The sequence below is a fragment of the Pempheris klunzingeri genome, chromosome 17, assembly GCF_042242105.1.
Source record: "Pempheris klunzingeri isolate RE-2024b chromosome 17, fPemKlu1.hap1, whole genome shotgun sequence".
In the NCBI taxonomy this organism is placed as follows: Eukaryota; Metazoa; Chordata; class Actinopteri; order Acropomatiformes; family Pempheridae; genus Pempheris; species Pempheris klunzingeri.
In genome coordinates, this window is record NC_092028.1 from 7,926,212 (window position 1) to 7,943,170 (window position 16,959).

Genomic DNA, 16,959 nt, shown 5'->3' on the forward strand with positions numbered 1-16,959 from the left:
TAGGATACCAACCAAGTTACATCAGTACTACCGAGTACAAATTCACTTAAATTAGTTGTGCCAAATTACAGGACAGTAGAGTGCAGCTGACTGAGGGTATAGGCTAGAGTACACACTAGAGAGAGACTATGACACCTCTGCAGCTTGTTCAAGTCCAGCACAGTCAGGTCAATGTTAAGCTGAAGGCCGTCGCAAGTGCGTTAGATTATTAAAAAAATAATTAGTTTATGTGATTATCATCTTGTTTTGTAAAATATTTTTTCCTTCATTTTTACCCATGCCTAGTATTACGCCCATTGGGAACAGGCCAGATCAGGTGACAAGCCAGATTTTCATTCCATTTCATCCACTAGATCTTCCCATGACCAGACATTAGCTAGGTGCAACCTTAAATACAAGCTGGGTAAGCTTAGCTCTTATCCCTGCTCTCCCTCCTCTCCTCCTGGGGAGATCCCCCCTCCCATTGTAGTGCTTGGTCTGGGTGGTCAACTCAAGACCTCCAAATGCTTAATTCAAATGTGCAATTCTGCCACAAGCAATACGTGTTTCACCAATTTTGTGGCAAGCAACAAGTTCCCTTTCATCTCGTGTTTCAATATTCCAGTGGAGTTATCGTCTCTGTTGCAAGGTTGTGTCTGCCTGCTTGCTTGACTGGTAAACTAGGTTTCATTACATAGGAGTCCACTAACGTGACTGATTGTTGTCCAGTTATTAGAGTCCCATCTATTATCATGGAAACAACAGTGGCTAAAAAGTTTTTTATTTTCAGAGTTTTGCCCCACTGTATGACTACATTTTAATTCTTTCTTTTATATTGTTGGAAACTGTTGTATAATTTCAATATTGCACTCGGGGGCAAGCTTTTCCATCATTCTTTGCACTTCAGTGATGTGGTCAGCAGAGTCAGCAGAGTTGGTGATAATTTGGGAGGAGGGGGTTCATCACCACGAATGACCTCCTTAACATTACACAGACTGTATTCATTGTTATTATGACAATAAGGGGAGCTCTTAAAATGTGCACTTACTGTGTAACTGATTGAACCAGATGTTGTCAAAGACAGCTTAGTGTAACACAACAGACAGCATCCGCTGTGGATGACCTACAGTCTGCCAGACCATAATACTTCAGACCCACCCTCAGTCTCTATAGCAACGCTGCACACGTGACTCCTCTCTCTCTCTCTAAGCTTCTAATTTGTCGAAAGTACACACAGCCATTATACTATTTTTACCTCACTCTCTCTCTTGCTCTGTCTTTTCTTTCTCCCTCTCTGTCTCCCTCTCTCCTGGCTTATTTTAGAGTGTTTTGCAGGGCTGATGTCATACTGCCTATTTTCTTTTAGCAATGCAGAACGAACAAGACAGAGAGGGAGACAGAGAGAGAGAGAGAGACAGACAGACAGACAGAGAGAAGATGAACATTGGTTTCCAGAAATACCTCCCAGCAGCAGCATTAGCAGCAGCAATGTGAAATAGGAGCAACTGAAACAGAGGCTGGACTTCAAACTACACACCTCTGTCTCGCTTCTTTGTGTCTTTATGAGACATGCCTTTTTCTTAATTAGCAGTAACACATCTTAGCCAGCGCTTATTGTAGCATCTTTATCTCTCCCTTTGCAGACATATCTGATGATGGCCGTAGATGGTCAATGTAATCAAAGGAAGCAAAAGGAAGACTTCAATTACAGTCTGGCCCTAGGAGGACCTGTGAATAATCACCTGCTGAGAACAGGCTTTGTCAACTATTACACCAGTTTTGTTTTTGTTACATCTCCGTCGTCTTTGCTCAGCTAATTTCTCCAGTGTTTCTGCACTGCACCCTTCAGAGATTGTCTGAAGTTAAGGATTCATCTTTTTCTTCTTCTTCTTGGCTTTTTCCAAAATAACTGGAAACATAAAACTCTTCCTGTGTAACAGGGAAAAGACTTAAAACAGTGAGTGTGTAAAACAACAAACAGCTTTTATTATCTGATACAGACTGGATCATAGTTTAAAGCATTCCTGCTACGAAGTTGGAAATTCCCAGTTGTTGGATTGTAATACAGAATTGGTGCATTCCAGTGGTCCAATCCAAAAAAATACCGCAAGTATATTCTCTAGTAATTCAAACTGTACATTAGAGTTGGAATACACAATGTGTATGTGTTGCAACCTTTTCTACATCAGCTTCATTTTTGATTAACTGGTAAATGGCAAAGGGAATGTTCTTGTATAGCGCCTTTCTAGTCTTTTCGTCCACTCAAGGCTTTAACAATACATTCACATTCACCCATTCACACAGCATTCACATACTGATGGGAGGTTGCCAACCCTGCCATCGGGAGGGAACTGGACATTCACACGCATTTGTACAACTAAGCTACAGTTGCACTCAAAATTAATCAACCTTTATTGGAAACTCAAACAAGAACAATTGAAACAGCTCAACACGACTAATATTACAGGTGGTTTCTCCAAATTCAACACAATATTCCACTTTTAATGACTACTGCAGTCTCAAAATTATTCAACCCCTTCTTCACAAGCATCTTTAGTTCTTAATAGATCTTAATAGATGCTGTTAGGACCTGCTACAAACATGATGCACAGCCAGCCACCAGGTTCTGACAGCGTTCCTGAGGAATCTTTCCATTTCCATTCCTCATGGGCAACAGCCTCCAGCTCTCTGATGTTCTTGGGTTTGCATGCTGCAAAAACCACCGTCTTCAAATCCCACCAGAGATTTTCTATGGGAATCAAGTCCGGCAACTGTGACGGCCACTCTAGTATGTTCTGGACTTTTTCTGAAGCCAACCTTGGTGGACTGTGAGGTATGTTTGGGATCACTGTCCTGTTGGAAGGTCTGATGACGCCCAAGCTTCAGCTTCCTCGCAGACAGAATGATGTTTTCTCCCAGGATTTCCTGATAGATTAGATTAGATTCAACTTTATTGTCATTACACCTGTACAGTACAAGGCAATGAAATGCAGTGGTTGGTTGGAATACTTGGTTGAATCCATCTTGCCCTCCAAACACTCCAGTGCCAGAAGAAGCAAAGCAGCTCCAGAGCATCACAGAGCCACCGCCATGCTTCACTGTAGGCGTTCAGCGTTTAGTATGTGTCTCACTGTAGAAACTGAAACCTCAGTGCCTGCTGCCACCAAGTCTTGCTGCAGGTCTTTTTGAGTCACTCGAGGGTTTTTGGTCACCTGCCTCCTCAGAAATCTGGTGGCAGCCATTTCTTCTTTCTGCCAAGTCCAGGTAGTGCAGCCAGTGTTGCTTTAGCTTTGAACTTGTGAACTATGCTACCAACGGTATCTCTTGGAACGTTCAGTGTCTTCGTCATCTTTTTGTATCCTTTTCCTTGTTTGTGCAAAGCAGTCATCTCCTCTCTTGGACAGTTCTCTTGACTTACCCATATTTCTAACATGTGACCAAACATCACTGTGAACAAACCCACAGCCAGTCTGGGTGTTTGATGTGTTCTGTCTCAAGCACACCTGATGCAACTAATGAGGCCCTTGTTTAGTTGCATCAAGTGTGCTTGAAACAATATCTGATTTACAAATGAGTGCTTATGAGGGATTTTATTCAGGGGGTTGAATAATTTTGAGACTGCAGTAGTCATTAAAAGTGGTATTTTACGCTAATATTAGTTGTGTTGAGCTATTTAGATTGTTGAGTTGTTCATTGAACACAGCTGAAAATTTGTAAATTTTGTCAGTACAGCTAATTTACAATGGGGGGGTGGATAATTTTGAGTGCAACTGTATGCTTCTGGAGCAATTTGAGCTGCTGCAAGCTGATATTTTTTGTTTATAAGAGCTGCATTATGTAGCATTTTAGCAGACGTGAATAAAGATAAATCGTTTAGTTTTATCTAATGGACATAATGGACATTAGGACATAATCCTGGTTCTGTGGCATTTCATATTAATCAGAAATATTCATAATTGTTGCAGCCCTATAAAAAAATGTCTCATAGAGCTACACCTGGAGTCCTGACCAGTGCAAACATAGAACCTAATTCTGTGTAGCAATCATAATCTCTACATAAACAGTTTCAATCAAGAGAAAAAGCTTTGACATTGTGATTTGAAGTTCTCTGTGCTGCATTAGTGCATACAGAGTCATTAGCACCATGGTATAATCACCAGTCTGTGCTCACTACTAGGATTCACTTCCTGGACAAACTCGATGCACAGTCTGTCTTTCATTCTTTTTTACTGCATCCGTCCTGGTACATGAATTACTGTGTGTAACTCCAGAGAGCTGCAGTCCGTTAGAGACTGATACGACTGACTGAAATGTTGCCTCTTTGTCAGACTGTACGTTAGTGTGTGTGTGTGTGTGTGTGTGCGCGTGTATGTGTGTGTGTTTACCAGACTATAAATGTCCTCAGTTTGACGTCAGACGCTGGCTGCTGTGGAATGCCGCTCTCTTGCCAAAATGGACTGTTGCACACACACTCACAGACCAGTCTCTCACATACACACACACACAGGGACAGTGTGTGTGCTGTAGTGGAAGGGGAGACACGTGCGTCACAGTGAAACGCCAGCATATTTGTTTAGGTAATTTAGATGTGAGTGGCTGTACACATATGCACACACACACACACACATGCACACACACGGACTTGTTGATCCCCAGCTCTCAGTTTGAGGTTTTTCTACCAACCTTTTCTTGCAACAGCCAAGACTGGACCGAGCTAACTTAACGGTCACAAACCTGCAAACCTGAAACTGAACTACCTCTTTGCATGTGTGTGAAAGTGAAAAATAATCCGATAATTCCACATGATTTAGTCAGAAATAAAATCTGAGCTTGCATCAGGGGATACAGTACATATTCTCTGTGCCAAGTTGTGAGGTCAAAGGCCAGAGGTCAGGTAGCGACTGAATACAGTAAATATAAAAATGATGAAATCCTTCCTCCTCCAATTGGTCACAATCCGCCTGGACAGGGCTAATGAGCTTGACCTTTTTGTGGAGGTTGGCATTTGATTAGCTTAGAACCCACGTGACACAAAAGCGAGAAAGGGTATCCCAAAGAAGAACCAATCAGGACACCTTCGTATAGAAAAGTCATAGGTCAGACTACATGGTAGGAAAGTCTAATTGACTTTCCTCCTCGGCCAGTAGACAGGTAACATACTGACGTCCAAACATGTTGCGATGTGTGGCATCTTCTAAGAGGTACCGTGATCCAATAACCAGGAAAGCCTGTTTGCCACAGGCTTTAGGTCAGTGTCAGTGCTCTGCTCAAGGGCACATCAATCTGTGCTGACGGCAATGGGATGTTGAGATCCCTCACCTCACCCTTCTCTCTTTCACTCCCGTGTTGTCTATCAGGCAGTGTGTCAACCTGTTGCCTGCTGTAACCTAAAGAAATACTCCAGATGATGGCAGACTGTTACTCTCTCTCTCTCTCTCTATCTTTTTCTCTCTCTCTCTCTTTTTCTTTCTCTCTCTCTTTCTCACATACACACACAAGCCCCCCACCCACACACACCCACACCCACACCCACACCCACCCACCCACCCACACACTCACACAGTGATCAGTGTAAGCTGATTGGAGCAGCAAAGCTGATAGGGAGCGTCTGGCCTGAGTGCTGCTTATACATGAATACTATTAAAACCTAAATAGCCGCTCACAGTGTGTTTCCATCCAACTATATTCATGCAATTTTTGTGTGAGGGAAAAAAAAAATGTTTTTGACCCTCCTCAAATGAATATGTCAAAGAAACATATTGATTGGTGCTCTTTTAATTATGTCATCTCATTGCACTCTCTCCCTCTGCAATGGTTTATTGGGACCATGCTTGAAAATTAGTGCCACCTACTGTTAGTGTTCGCCCAGCTGGATGTAAACATCTATTAATTCCCATTTTGTTGTTCGGTAAAATGCTGACTTAACCAAACAAATGTTGACAGTATGTTCCAAAACCTACTGGATTTTTTTAAGGTCACTATCTACCAAACATGGCCACTTTACCTCCAGGCCACCAATAGCAGCAGCAATTTCCCCTGTACACAACACTATAAGTTAAAGCTTTAGTGACAAATTCAAAATGATTGCGATGAATTTTTGCCTCAACGAGTCCCCGAATCTTTCGCTTCACAAGGTAAAGAGTCGGCCAACACCACTATGGCGCCTGGAGCAGGAAATCAGTATTAATCTGTCATACTGATTAGTCCAAGTGGAGGCTACAAATCTAGATCTGTAGAAAGCAATGCATTTGTCACTGATTGAGAGGACAGGAGGGACACGTTTATGATTTAATTTTAACGTTTCCCATTATACTAATTTCTGTAATGCAACATCGCTTTGGGTTTTTCTGCAGTGCTCTTTTCTTACTTCACTTTTTCTGTCTTTCTCCCTCACTGCTATAAATAACAGCAGGCATCTCTGCTCATTTGTCACTGTGAATATGTATGGCACATGTTAAAATATTCTGCTGTGTCCTTATGTGCCGTGCTGCACATAGGTTAAGATAACTCTCGGATAATTCTAAGTCACTGCTATCAATGTTAGGCTAATGCTAGGCCTGTGGCTATTTTTAGGTGGCAGGACGCTGTGTTCCTCAGTTCTTACAACACTATCGCAGCTCATCTGAATCTGAACTGCTTTTGCGTGTGTGTTTGTGTTGGGGGGGATGTTATGCCGTGACTGATATAATAATGAATGATATAATAGTCTAATCAATCACTCTTTTGTCCCTCTCCTCTTTCTGTTTCTCTGTCCTACAGTAGTGGAGGTGAAGAGCAGCCTCCCATCGGGCATGCAGAGCCCAGTAGGAACAGCAGGCGAGCAGAGGGGAGGAGGTGGAGAAGGTGGTAAGTGGGGAGTCCTCTAAGAGTCCTTGAGGAGGGGTTCCATGTCTCAAAAAGGGGTTTGATTCAGTGGGTTGGACGCCTCCTAAATGTGGACCAGTAGACTGTCTAAGAGGCTGTAGGGGATTCTGAAGGTCTTATGGGTGGGTCCAAGAGTTACTTAAAGGGGAACCACACTGATTTTATACATCAGAGTCTGTTTATAGGTCTACTGGAGTAGTACTGCATATGTGGAAAAAGTTGTATACAGACTTTTTTACTCAAGGGTTTATCACTTATGTCAGCGGGAGTGAGCTGCTTCTTGTCTATGCTTGAGGCTCAAAGCTACATTACCCACGACTAGCATAATACACCCAAATCTCTGACTGAACTGTTGGTAATTGAGTTGCATTGACATTATTTGGTGCAGTAAAAAAGACCATATCTCTGGTTCTGCTGCATCAATTTTGATACTTTGCAAAAGGCATTCACTTCTAAAGGAGTTCCTAAAAAGGGTACTTTGCTGATTTTCAACCAGCTTTATGTCGTTACAATGCTGGTAGTATATCCAAATGAGCAATGGTTGACTTTCCACAGTGTTGTCTATAATTTGTCAGGCTTAACCAGAGACGGTTAATAAAACGTGTCATCTGGTGGATAACGAGATCGGGGAGCTTCGTGGAGCAGGCAAGATGGAGGAAATCGTTCATTTGCATATGCTACCAACTTTGTTATGATACAAAGCTGGTTGAAAATAGGCACAGAATTCCTTTAAGAAATGCATAAAATCAGTTAAAGATCTCCAGAGCTCAAGACAAATAATCAGTCCTAGATTTAATGTCCAGTGTTGGATTTCACCTGAGGATGACCCCCTAGATTAACTAGAAGGATGTATCATACAGGAGCAGACTGTATGCTAATGCTAATTATATGCTCCTCAGTAACTGTCTTTGCATTGTTTTTTCATTGTTACATAGTTATATCTATCAATTCTGAACTACACTCTTATGTACAGAGTTGGAAAAGGTACTAGAATATCATACTCAAGTATAGTGTAGCACAATTATCAATAAATGTAATTTCTATAGACAGCACTACACAGATGGTGCATAAAGCTAATTATCACTTATAAATATACAACTGCCCTCCTCAGCGTAGCCTCGCTAGAATTAACCAGAAAAGAGATAAAACTCTCATGATTCAACAACAATGTACACAAAGAAATGACTACAGCAAGAGCAAATGTAAATTGTTACCTCCACCCCTACCTACTTATACAACTGGAGTTATACCCAGTCACATCCAGTTACATCCATAACTTCTGTTTCACCTTGTCTCATTACTGAATGGGAGACTGCTGCCATGCAATAGCTGTGTTTGCATTCATTCCTTCTCTGAGATAGAGAGCAGTGATCGTGGTGAGCAGTGAAGATCATTTTGATAGATATGTGTTACTAAAAAAAACTAGTGAGTTCTTTTACTCCGTAAATGCCAGGAGCTTAATCGGTCAGGCTGATATATCTTTTCTGATATCAACCTATTGTACATGTCAGTAACAAGAAACATCTCTCCAGAAATGCAATTCTAGGTTTGAGATAATTAGAGTTGTACACTGTATTATGCACCGCTTAGTATGTGCCCTTGTCACAATTTTAAAAAATCGATGTTAATGTTGTTTATGTATGTTTATATTTCAAAAATGATGGTTCTTGTGGTGTCCATGTTGTGTCTCTATAGCTGCTGTAGTCCTGACAAGTAGTTTAATTTGTGATGTGGCACTCAATCAGGTACATGTGTAAAATCCAAACTTGCATGAACAAACGTACAGTTATGAAAGTTAAGGCAAATGTAAAACACCAGACAGACAATTAAATACTTTTAAGTGAGGATGGAAAAAAAGCACAAACGGAACAGCACAATCAGCAGTGTGATCGGGAGGAGTAAAGCTGACCTGCTTTTCCAGGTGGAGGACCAGGAGAAGGCCCAGGAGGAGGAGGAGGAGGCCCAGTGGACCTGCGGACAGAGCCCAGGGTGGGGTCTCTGTCTGGGGGTCCGACGGTCGACACATCCCTGAGAGAGCAGCAGCTCCAGCAGGAACTCGTGCTACTCAAACAGCAGCAGGAACTCCAGAAACAACTACTATTTGCAGAGTTCCAGAAAAAACACGAAGTGCTCACAAGACAACATGAAGTGCAGCTGCAGGAACACCTGAAGGTAGCTAGTCAGGTACTCATTCATTTGGTTTGTCCCTGAACCTTTAAACCTTCCACACTGACTCCCATTTCATGTTTGTTGGGTAACCAGTGAGAGTGCTCGTCAGTTGGTTTACTTGTTACTCAGTAAAATGTGTTTGTGTTTGTGTGTGTATGTGTGTGCGTGTGTGTGTAAGCAACAACAGGAGCTGCTGGCAGCAAAGCGGCAGCAGGAGCTGGAGCAGAAAAGGAAACTGGAGCAACAAAGACACGAGGAGCAGGAGAAACATCGACTGGAGCAACAACTGCTGCTGCTGAGGAACAAGGAGAAAGGCAAAGAGAGTAGGTTATACTACTGCTGCTTTTACTACCTCTCTGCGTGCACATGTTGACTCTGTGTCTGCAAGCCATCATTTTAAAGACGCTCAAGTGTGCTGATTGCCGTCCACTCTCTTTGATGTGTTTTGGAAGGTGCTATTGCCAGTACAGAGGTGAAGCTCAAGCTGCAGGAGTTCCTTCTCAGTAAGAAAGAGCCTGGTGTTGGCGGACTGAACCATTCCTTCTCCCCAAAGTGCTGGTGAGTCTTTTACAGTCTGCCTGTGATGGAACTTTTTTGTTAATACATCCTATCAAATGTAAACGTAGGCTACATCTTCTGTCCTACCAGTGATTTAGTAATTACAGTGACAGCAGACATGTATGAATGTCTCGCCCCCTCTCATTGCCTGGTGTAAACAGTGTCCTGTGTCAGTGTCCTGAGCTGCTGCTCTAGTTTGCGAGGAGTAAACAGCTTTGTAGTCTGACCCGGGCTTAAACAAGCAGCTTTAACTCACACTGACAGAGTTTAACTGGGTGTCTAAACTAGTGCCAATATTTTAGAATTTAGAGTCTCAGAATCACTGAAAGTTAACAGTGTGTCCTCAGAATTGTACCTGAGACTGATTTATGAAGCGTCCTACGCCGCTGCTGTAGTGTGATGCTGCTGCTGCTGCTGCTTTGCAACACTCTGAGCTAAGAAGAGTATATTTTCATGCAAGGACTGGATGAGAAAATTGTTAAAAGCTCATGGTGATATTTTAAAACACGTCATTTACACTGTATTCAAACGTAGCACTGACGCCAACACTTACGTGGCTCAAGAAATAAATAGCGAGCAAGTACATTTAAATAGAAGGTAATGTGACTCAACTGCCTGTCCAATGCCACATTATACTGCAAGTGCGTTGCTGAACACGAAGTGTTCAACATGAAAGTTACCCCAAGACTTAAGACACTCCAAACTCAGAGTAGGGCTTTTCAGCAGGAGGTATTATGGTGATGTGTTGAAGTTTCAAGTGTTGAAGCTAGTGATATTTATCAGTATTCAATTCACACAGTAGACGTTTGCAAGCAACACATGTGGCTTAGATAAATAAATTGATTCAGTAAGTGATTTCATGAACTGATAAGACATAACCAACATGGATGATTGAATGAAGTGCAAGTACACTAAGCAGGTTGACTGAAAGACTTGAACTGTTTCGCGAGCCTGCTAACTCACTTTTTCCTTGTGTCTACGTGTGTGCAGGGGTGTACAGCACACCTCTCTAGAACAGGGTTCTCCTCCGCAGAGTAACACCCCAGGAACACCCCCTTCCTACAAACTGCCCCCACTGCTGGGGAACTATGAGGGCAAAGACGACTTCCCGCTCCGCAAGACAGGTAGGAGAGACAGACTGACGCAGAGGGAGGACGTGTGTGTGTGTGTGTGCCTGTGATTTGCCATTTGCCATGTAAAAGTACTTGACTATGCAGAGGTGCAGGTTGATATGCATATGTATATGTAAATAGATAGATGAACACACACACACACACACACACTCATACCATGTGTCACTATCTTTGTGTCTTTCTATAGACACAATGTATACTGTAACTACAAAATGCTAACCTATCCCTTACCCTGACCCAGGAGGTCAAGGTAGAAAAGGTAGGAAAGGTCTGTCCCCTCTCTATTGACTGTTCAGCTTCTCATGTCTAGCTGGTGACTGAGATGGTTTAAAATGTTGCCCCTGGCTGACTTTGTAATCTTTCCACATGACTCCAGCACTTCCTGGCTGCATACAGTTCATCATGCTGTTCTTAAACACTGAGGCAAAAGCAACACATCTCTGGAAAGTCAGCATTATTACCAGCAGAAGATCATGGAAATAACATGGAAATGGAAATAAAGCTGTGCTAATCATCTATACAGCTTTTTTAAAACATAACCTGTAACTCCACAAACTAATTGATAGTGATAAGTAGTCAATGATGTGCGACCTCTTGGCCTGGAAGTAAAGCTTGGTTACTACTGTACCTAGTAATTACATGCTTAGTAAATGTGTCCTCTGATACTGTATCCAAGCCCCTGCATCTGTACACATGAAAATGAATTTGGATGGATTCATAGCATCGATGAACAACATAGACAGTTAAATCCCTTCATGCCCATGTCAGAGTCTCAGTCAGATCTGCCACTGGTCCTGCTGCCACATAGTCAAAGGGTCAGCTGGACATCCAGGTTTTCCTGGATTCAGGACAGCTAGATACTGTTGAGGCACCTTAAACCAATAAAAGCAGCGTGTTTTTTCCTCTCACTGCTCCATGTCCTTAACCTTGACCCTTAAACCAAAGGAGTTAAAATACACCTACTGTAGCTGCTCATCCAGCAAGCAAACTAGCCAGCCAAAGTGTAATGTAGGATTACCAGACAAGCCTGTGCTCCTCTATCCGCCCTGATAGTCTGCTGTTGGCAAATCACCAGCCACCTTAAAATACTGCCATGAAATGCTCTGCCAAAAAAACACACTGCAACACAATTAAATGTATAACGCAAGAGATGTATGAAATGCTAATCACATTTTCACAAAACCAGTTGCACAGAAATGAAATGTATTTTCGTCTTTCACCTATATTCCACACAGGCTATATCAGAGTAGGGCTTTCAGTGATCTGTTTTTTTTTTGGGTCCAAGCGAAGCCATTTTCATTCTTTTCCTCCCTGTCTCTCTGGGTCACTCGTCCAGTCTCGGAGCCTAACCTGAAGGTGCGTTCACGGTTGAAGCAGAAGGTGGCAGAGAGGCGGAGCTCCCCTCTCCTTCGCAGGAAGGACGGAACCGTTATCAGTACCTTTAAGAAGAGAGCCATAGAGATATCAGGTAAACACACAGGACACTTGCTGTAGGCACTTACATAACATTTTTCAAGTCTGTAAACTCTCTGTAAATAAATCCTTTTAATAATACATTAGACATTTTATGAATTAACTGGAAAATTAATTCCCCCCTCTCTCTTTTTCTGTGCGTGTCTGTGTGTCTCGACCAGTATCCTCTCTCTGTAATAGTGCTCCAGGTTCAGGTCCCAGCAGTCCCAACAGTTCCAATTCAGCTATCGCCAATGGCAACACGGGGTCGGTCCCCAACATACAGACAGAGGTACACACACACACACACAAACAATCTATTTTAAAATGTAAAGTAGTGCTCACCCACTCATGCAGTACATGAGTTAGTTTTATTTTCACCATTCATTTTTTTCATAATGGACACACAGCTCCAGCTCGCCACCTACAGTTCACTGCAGTTCAAGAAAAGTCAAGACAGTTTATTTGTGCATTTCCAAAATAAGTGTTGACTGAGGTGCTTTAGAGTCATTTACAAGGTATCAAAGTGGCACAGAAAGAAATAGATGAATAGCTTTAACAGACTACATTAACACAATGCTAAATTTACATTAATATCAATAATAATGGGAAAAAGGCTATTTTAGTAAGTTAGGTTGTGTTTCTGTTTCTGGGGAGTGTTTCTGTGCAGGAAGTTATCAGCACAGTCAGATCTACGTTTATTTTTATTTTTGATTAAAAGTTGAATGACAGCATGCCTGCAGCATTGGACCATCCATTAGGGAGGTTTTTATTATGGATAACATACTGTATAAAATATCGTCTTAATACGGCTGTGTGGAGTAATCTCCATTGAGCAAGTAGTGGACTTCAAAGCTAACAAGACTCATATTGAATTTGAGTGCTCATTTAACAAATGTTAACAAGCTGTGAAAGCTTCCTCGTTGGAGCGACCTGTTTTTGTGTTGCTGCACAGAAACATCATCAAGGCAGAAATGGTCTGCCTATATTAACGGGGATAATGAGGCTTGTAAATGCAGGCTGACATGGGTCGCCATTTATCCCAATGTGTACATATCAGCTGGGCTGCAACAGCTGCACCGTTTTGGTTATTGGCAGATGTGTTTAATAGGGATATTAGACAGTTCTTAAATGTGCACATAAGCAGCCGAGCCTGCGGAATAGAACCCTATAAAGAGGATTCAGAGAGTGATATGACTTGATCAGAGACAGATACTGTCAGTCAGCTCTTACAGTAGATGTTAAAAACAATTGTTACCATAGCAACCTTCAAGAATCTACAGCGTTTAACCATCAGGCCACCCTCTCAAGATTCCACAGAACAAGACACCGAAACTAACCAGCCCACGTGTTTGTTTGTCTGCAGCTGAGATCTCTCCATCAGACGCTGGGGGCTGATGGGACCTTGAGTCCTCTGAATCTCTACACTTCACCCTCTTTGCCAAACATCTCCTTGGGCCTCCCTGCCAACACACACATCACGGTGGGTCAATGCAGCACGCATAAACACACACCTACGTAAAATTGTACAGACGCACAGAAATGCATACCGCACTTATATGTAAGGTTTATATATATGCATATATGTATGTATGTATTTATGCATGTACAATATATAATGAAACTGCAGTTTACTTTGTGTTGAATGAGAAACAAGCTGGGACCAAGAATGTCACATGATGTGCAGTTACCACTTTTGCCAAAACAGAAATTGCCACACTAGTGATTGTGTGTAGTTTGCCTGTATGGTAACTATGGTTAACCCCCCCACAGCCACCCCCGAAGCTGTCTGCGCAGCAAGAGGCTGAGCGTCAAGCCATCCAATCACTGCGAGGGGGTGGAGCACTAACCGGGAAGTTTCTCTCCACGTCCTCCTTACCTGCAGGTAAGCTTTACCATAGCTCACAACGACATATGAATGTTGTAATTATTATATCAATGTATTACATACAATATAAAGTCTAAATAAATATTCATGTAAATAAAATGAATGATGCATTATCATTCACATAAATGGGGAAAACATTTAATTAGTGTTGTATTGTAATGTATTGTATGATTTGGAACTAGTAATGACCTACAGTAATGTTTCTTTGCAGGGGTCGGGCATGATGTGGAGACACCACCCCCTAGCTCTCATTCTGCCCATTCCTCGTTATTGCAACATGTACTATTGCTGGAACAGGCCAGACAACAGACTGCTATGCTAGCTGGTACGCACATACACACACACACACACACACGAACACACACACAAGTCCATGCTAAAACAGTTGTGTCCACCCATAGTATCCAACTTATTGTCTTTCTATTATCATCCTCCACCCACTCAGTCCCAATGTACAGCCAGTCGCCGCTGGTTACGGCAGAGAGAGGTGTGTCCGGTGGCATGCGGGCGGTCAACAAGCTGCCTCGCCATCGACCACTGGCTCGGACCCAGAGTGCACCTTTGCCTCAGTCCCCCCAGGCCCTGCAGCAGCTGGTGGTCCAACAGCAGCACCAGCACTTCCTGGAGAAACACTACAAGGTGCACACATGTTCACACACACAAAGACACACACACAACACAAATTCTCACATGAACCTATTTATTTATTTATTCATTTTACTAATATCACCTTGTGTGTGTAGATGCTATCGAAGGGGGCAGAGCTTCCTAGGCCGCCACCCACCCACCCAGAAGAGACAGAGGAGGAGCTAACAGAGACCAATGACATGCAGGAGGATGACGGAGGGGCAAGCCTTCACAGGTGTGGAATTTGTGACGCTCGGTCTGATTAATCCTCATTTATATCTATATGCTCTATGTCATTGTATACACCTGAATGTTGTTTCTAAGTCTGCCATGCTATTCTGACCAATCAGGCTTCAGAAGGAGGGGTCCGATGACAGCACCCACTCCTCTGAGCGACTCTGTGTGCACGTGAAGGGTGAGGAGGAGCATGGGTCCATGCACGTTAAAGGAGAGAGCACTGAGAGTGAATTGGATGAAGAGGAAGAGGAAGACGATGTCATTCAGCTGAGGGAGGGCGACGAAGAGGAGAGGGGGAGCTACACACAGGTTTGTGTGCAATCACAATGCTTCTCTCTGTAGAGCCTGAATATTCACCAGTATTTTAACATGAAGTCCCAGTGTGTATCAGCAGCGCTCCTCACATGCGCTTATTTTCTAAGATTCCCAAACATGGGATCCACATATTTCTGTTAAGGAGACAAACATTCAAACAGGACCACAAATTGGTGTGGTGTCTAATCTTCTAATCTTTAATCTTTAGTGGATTTATTGTCACAATATCCAGTGAGCAAGCAGCTACGATGAGCAGAAAATAAATAGTTGAAAGGTCCAGCTGTTGCCCCATAGTAGTCATAGTAGTACGACTTCAAACACAACCAGTCCAAACACCGACAATTCAGTTGTATGAAATACATATTGTAACAATATCCACTTTTTGTAGTGACACCTACTGTAACATCCAGTTTCCCAGTTAAATTGAAATGAACACATGGCATCACACCAACATGATGGGTGCGATCGACGATCTCATCTGATAGGGACATAGTGGCAAGTCATATGAAAAAAAAAAAAAAAAGATTGGGGGGCACTAATCTCAGGTCCCAGGTCAGTCCTAAACTCAGGGTATTTTGGTTATGCAGCATCACCCCACAGAGGGATGAATCACACAGATGCATCATCAGCCAGCCTCCTGCTGCCTCCTGTCTCACTGTGTTTGCTCCGTTACAGATGTGGCAGTGTGTTAGCTATATGACTCATCACAGGTAACGGCTGGCCTGTTACTTCAGTCCACAACTGAGATGGCTTCAGGTGCTTTTCACCATCGCACAATTGTCTTCACACATAGATATCCTGAGCTGCGGTGCGTTTGCGTATGACAGTGGAGTATTCGTTTTCGTGCCGCTTCTTCAGAGAAACAACAAGTTGCGCTTTGGTGAGCTCATCAGGACTAGGAGGAGAGTGAATATCAGACTTGGCGAGGACATGATGTCAGTGTTGTGTACAGTTCGTTGCACTGCATGTGTACTCCGGGAGTGTCGAGCTGGTGCCTAACACACCTGAATCAGTATTGTCTCCAGATGCATTGTGGGTAATATAGGAAGCAATGTCACAGGAGTGCAGTGCTAAATCGATAGTCTCTTTTAAACATCAGCAAGAGCGGTCTCATGTTGTTTTCCAACCCCAACTGACACACTTGCTTTTTTCAATGATCTTTTTTTCTCCTGCCGCATCACACATCTGACCCGCGTTCACTGTGGGTGGTCTAAGTGCTTTAGGATGAACCAGCTTTTATGTGAGGGGAGGCGTGAATGGATCAGTCCTACATGTATGATTACATTTAACTGGATGTTTCTTTTATAAGCAGACAAGTACTGGATGAGTCATCAGAAGAAAGCTTTGACATTTAAAAAAAAGAAAAGGTTGCACAACACTTCATTTTTTGAGATAGTTGCAGCATTTTGTCATTTTGTGGCATATACATAAGAGGAAATGCAGCACACTTGAACACAGATAAACTCCTTGAACCCGTTTCAGCATGAAAACATAAGAGACTCGCCGCTGGGTGTCCAGTCGAACTTGCGCAAAGACACACACATATACACACACACACACACACAATTTTTGACGCTGCAGTGACATCAACAGCCAGTGACTCAACCACTGGACTCATCGCTGTGTGTGTTCCTGTATGTCCGTATATCTTCAGCTGTGTGTGTGTGTGTGTGTGTGTGTGTGTGTTTTAGTGTCCACCCACACATGATGAGTCACCCTTCTCACAGCAAGGAGAAC

General features: G+C 42.8%; 1 protein-coding gene across 4 annotated transcripts in view; it reads left to right on the plus strand.

Moving 5' to 3' along the window:
* The window catches only part of hdac5 (histone deacetylase 5), a 45,733-nt gene that overhangs the window by 17,084 nt on the left and 11,690 nt on the right, over positions 1-16,959 (plus strand). For 2 of the 4 annotated variants that reach the window (XM_070848617.1, XM_070848615.1), the window contains 13 exons: positions 6,739-6,825; positions 8,765-9,027; positions 9,191-9,335; positions 9,465-9,570; positions 10,561-10,694; positions 12,040-12,171; positions 12,338-12,447; positions 13,522-13,638; positions 13,929-14,040; positions 14,255-14,368; positions 14,489-14,682; positions 14,787-14,905; positions 15,021-15,216. In XM_070848617.1, coding sequence (XP_070704718.1) covers positions 6,739-6,825; positions 8,765-9,027; positions 9,191-9,335; positions 9,465-9,570; positions 10,561-10,694; positions 12,040-12,171; positions 12,338-12,447; positions 13,522-13,638; positions 13,929-14,040; positions 14,255-14,368; positions 14,489-14,682; positions 14,787-14,905; positions 15,021-15,216 — 1,829 coding nt within the window. The remainder of the gene's footprint in view (positions 1-6,738; positions 6,826-8,764; positions 9,028-9,190; positions 9,336-9,464; positions 9,571-10,560; positions 10,695-12,039; positions 12,172-12,337; positions 12,448-13,521; positions 13,639-13,928; positions 14,041-14,254; positions 14,369-14,488; positions 14,683-14,786; positions 14,906-15,020; positions 15,217-16,959) is intronic. The other 2 variants (XM_070848619.1, XM_070848616.1) reach the window with 2 other exon arrangements.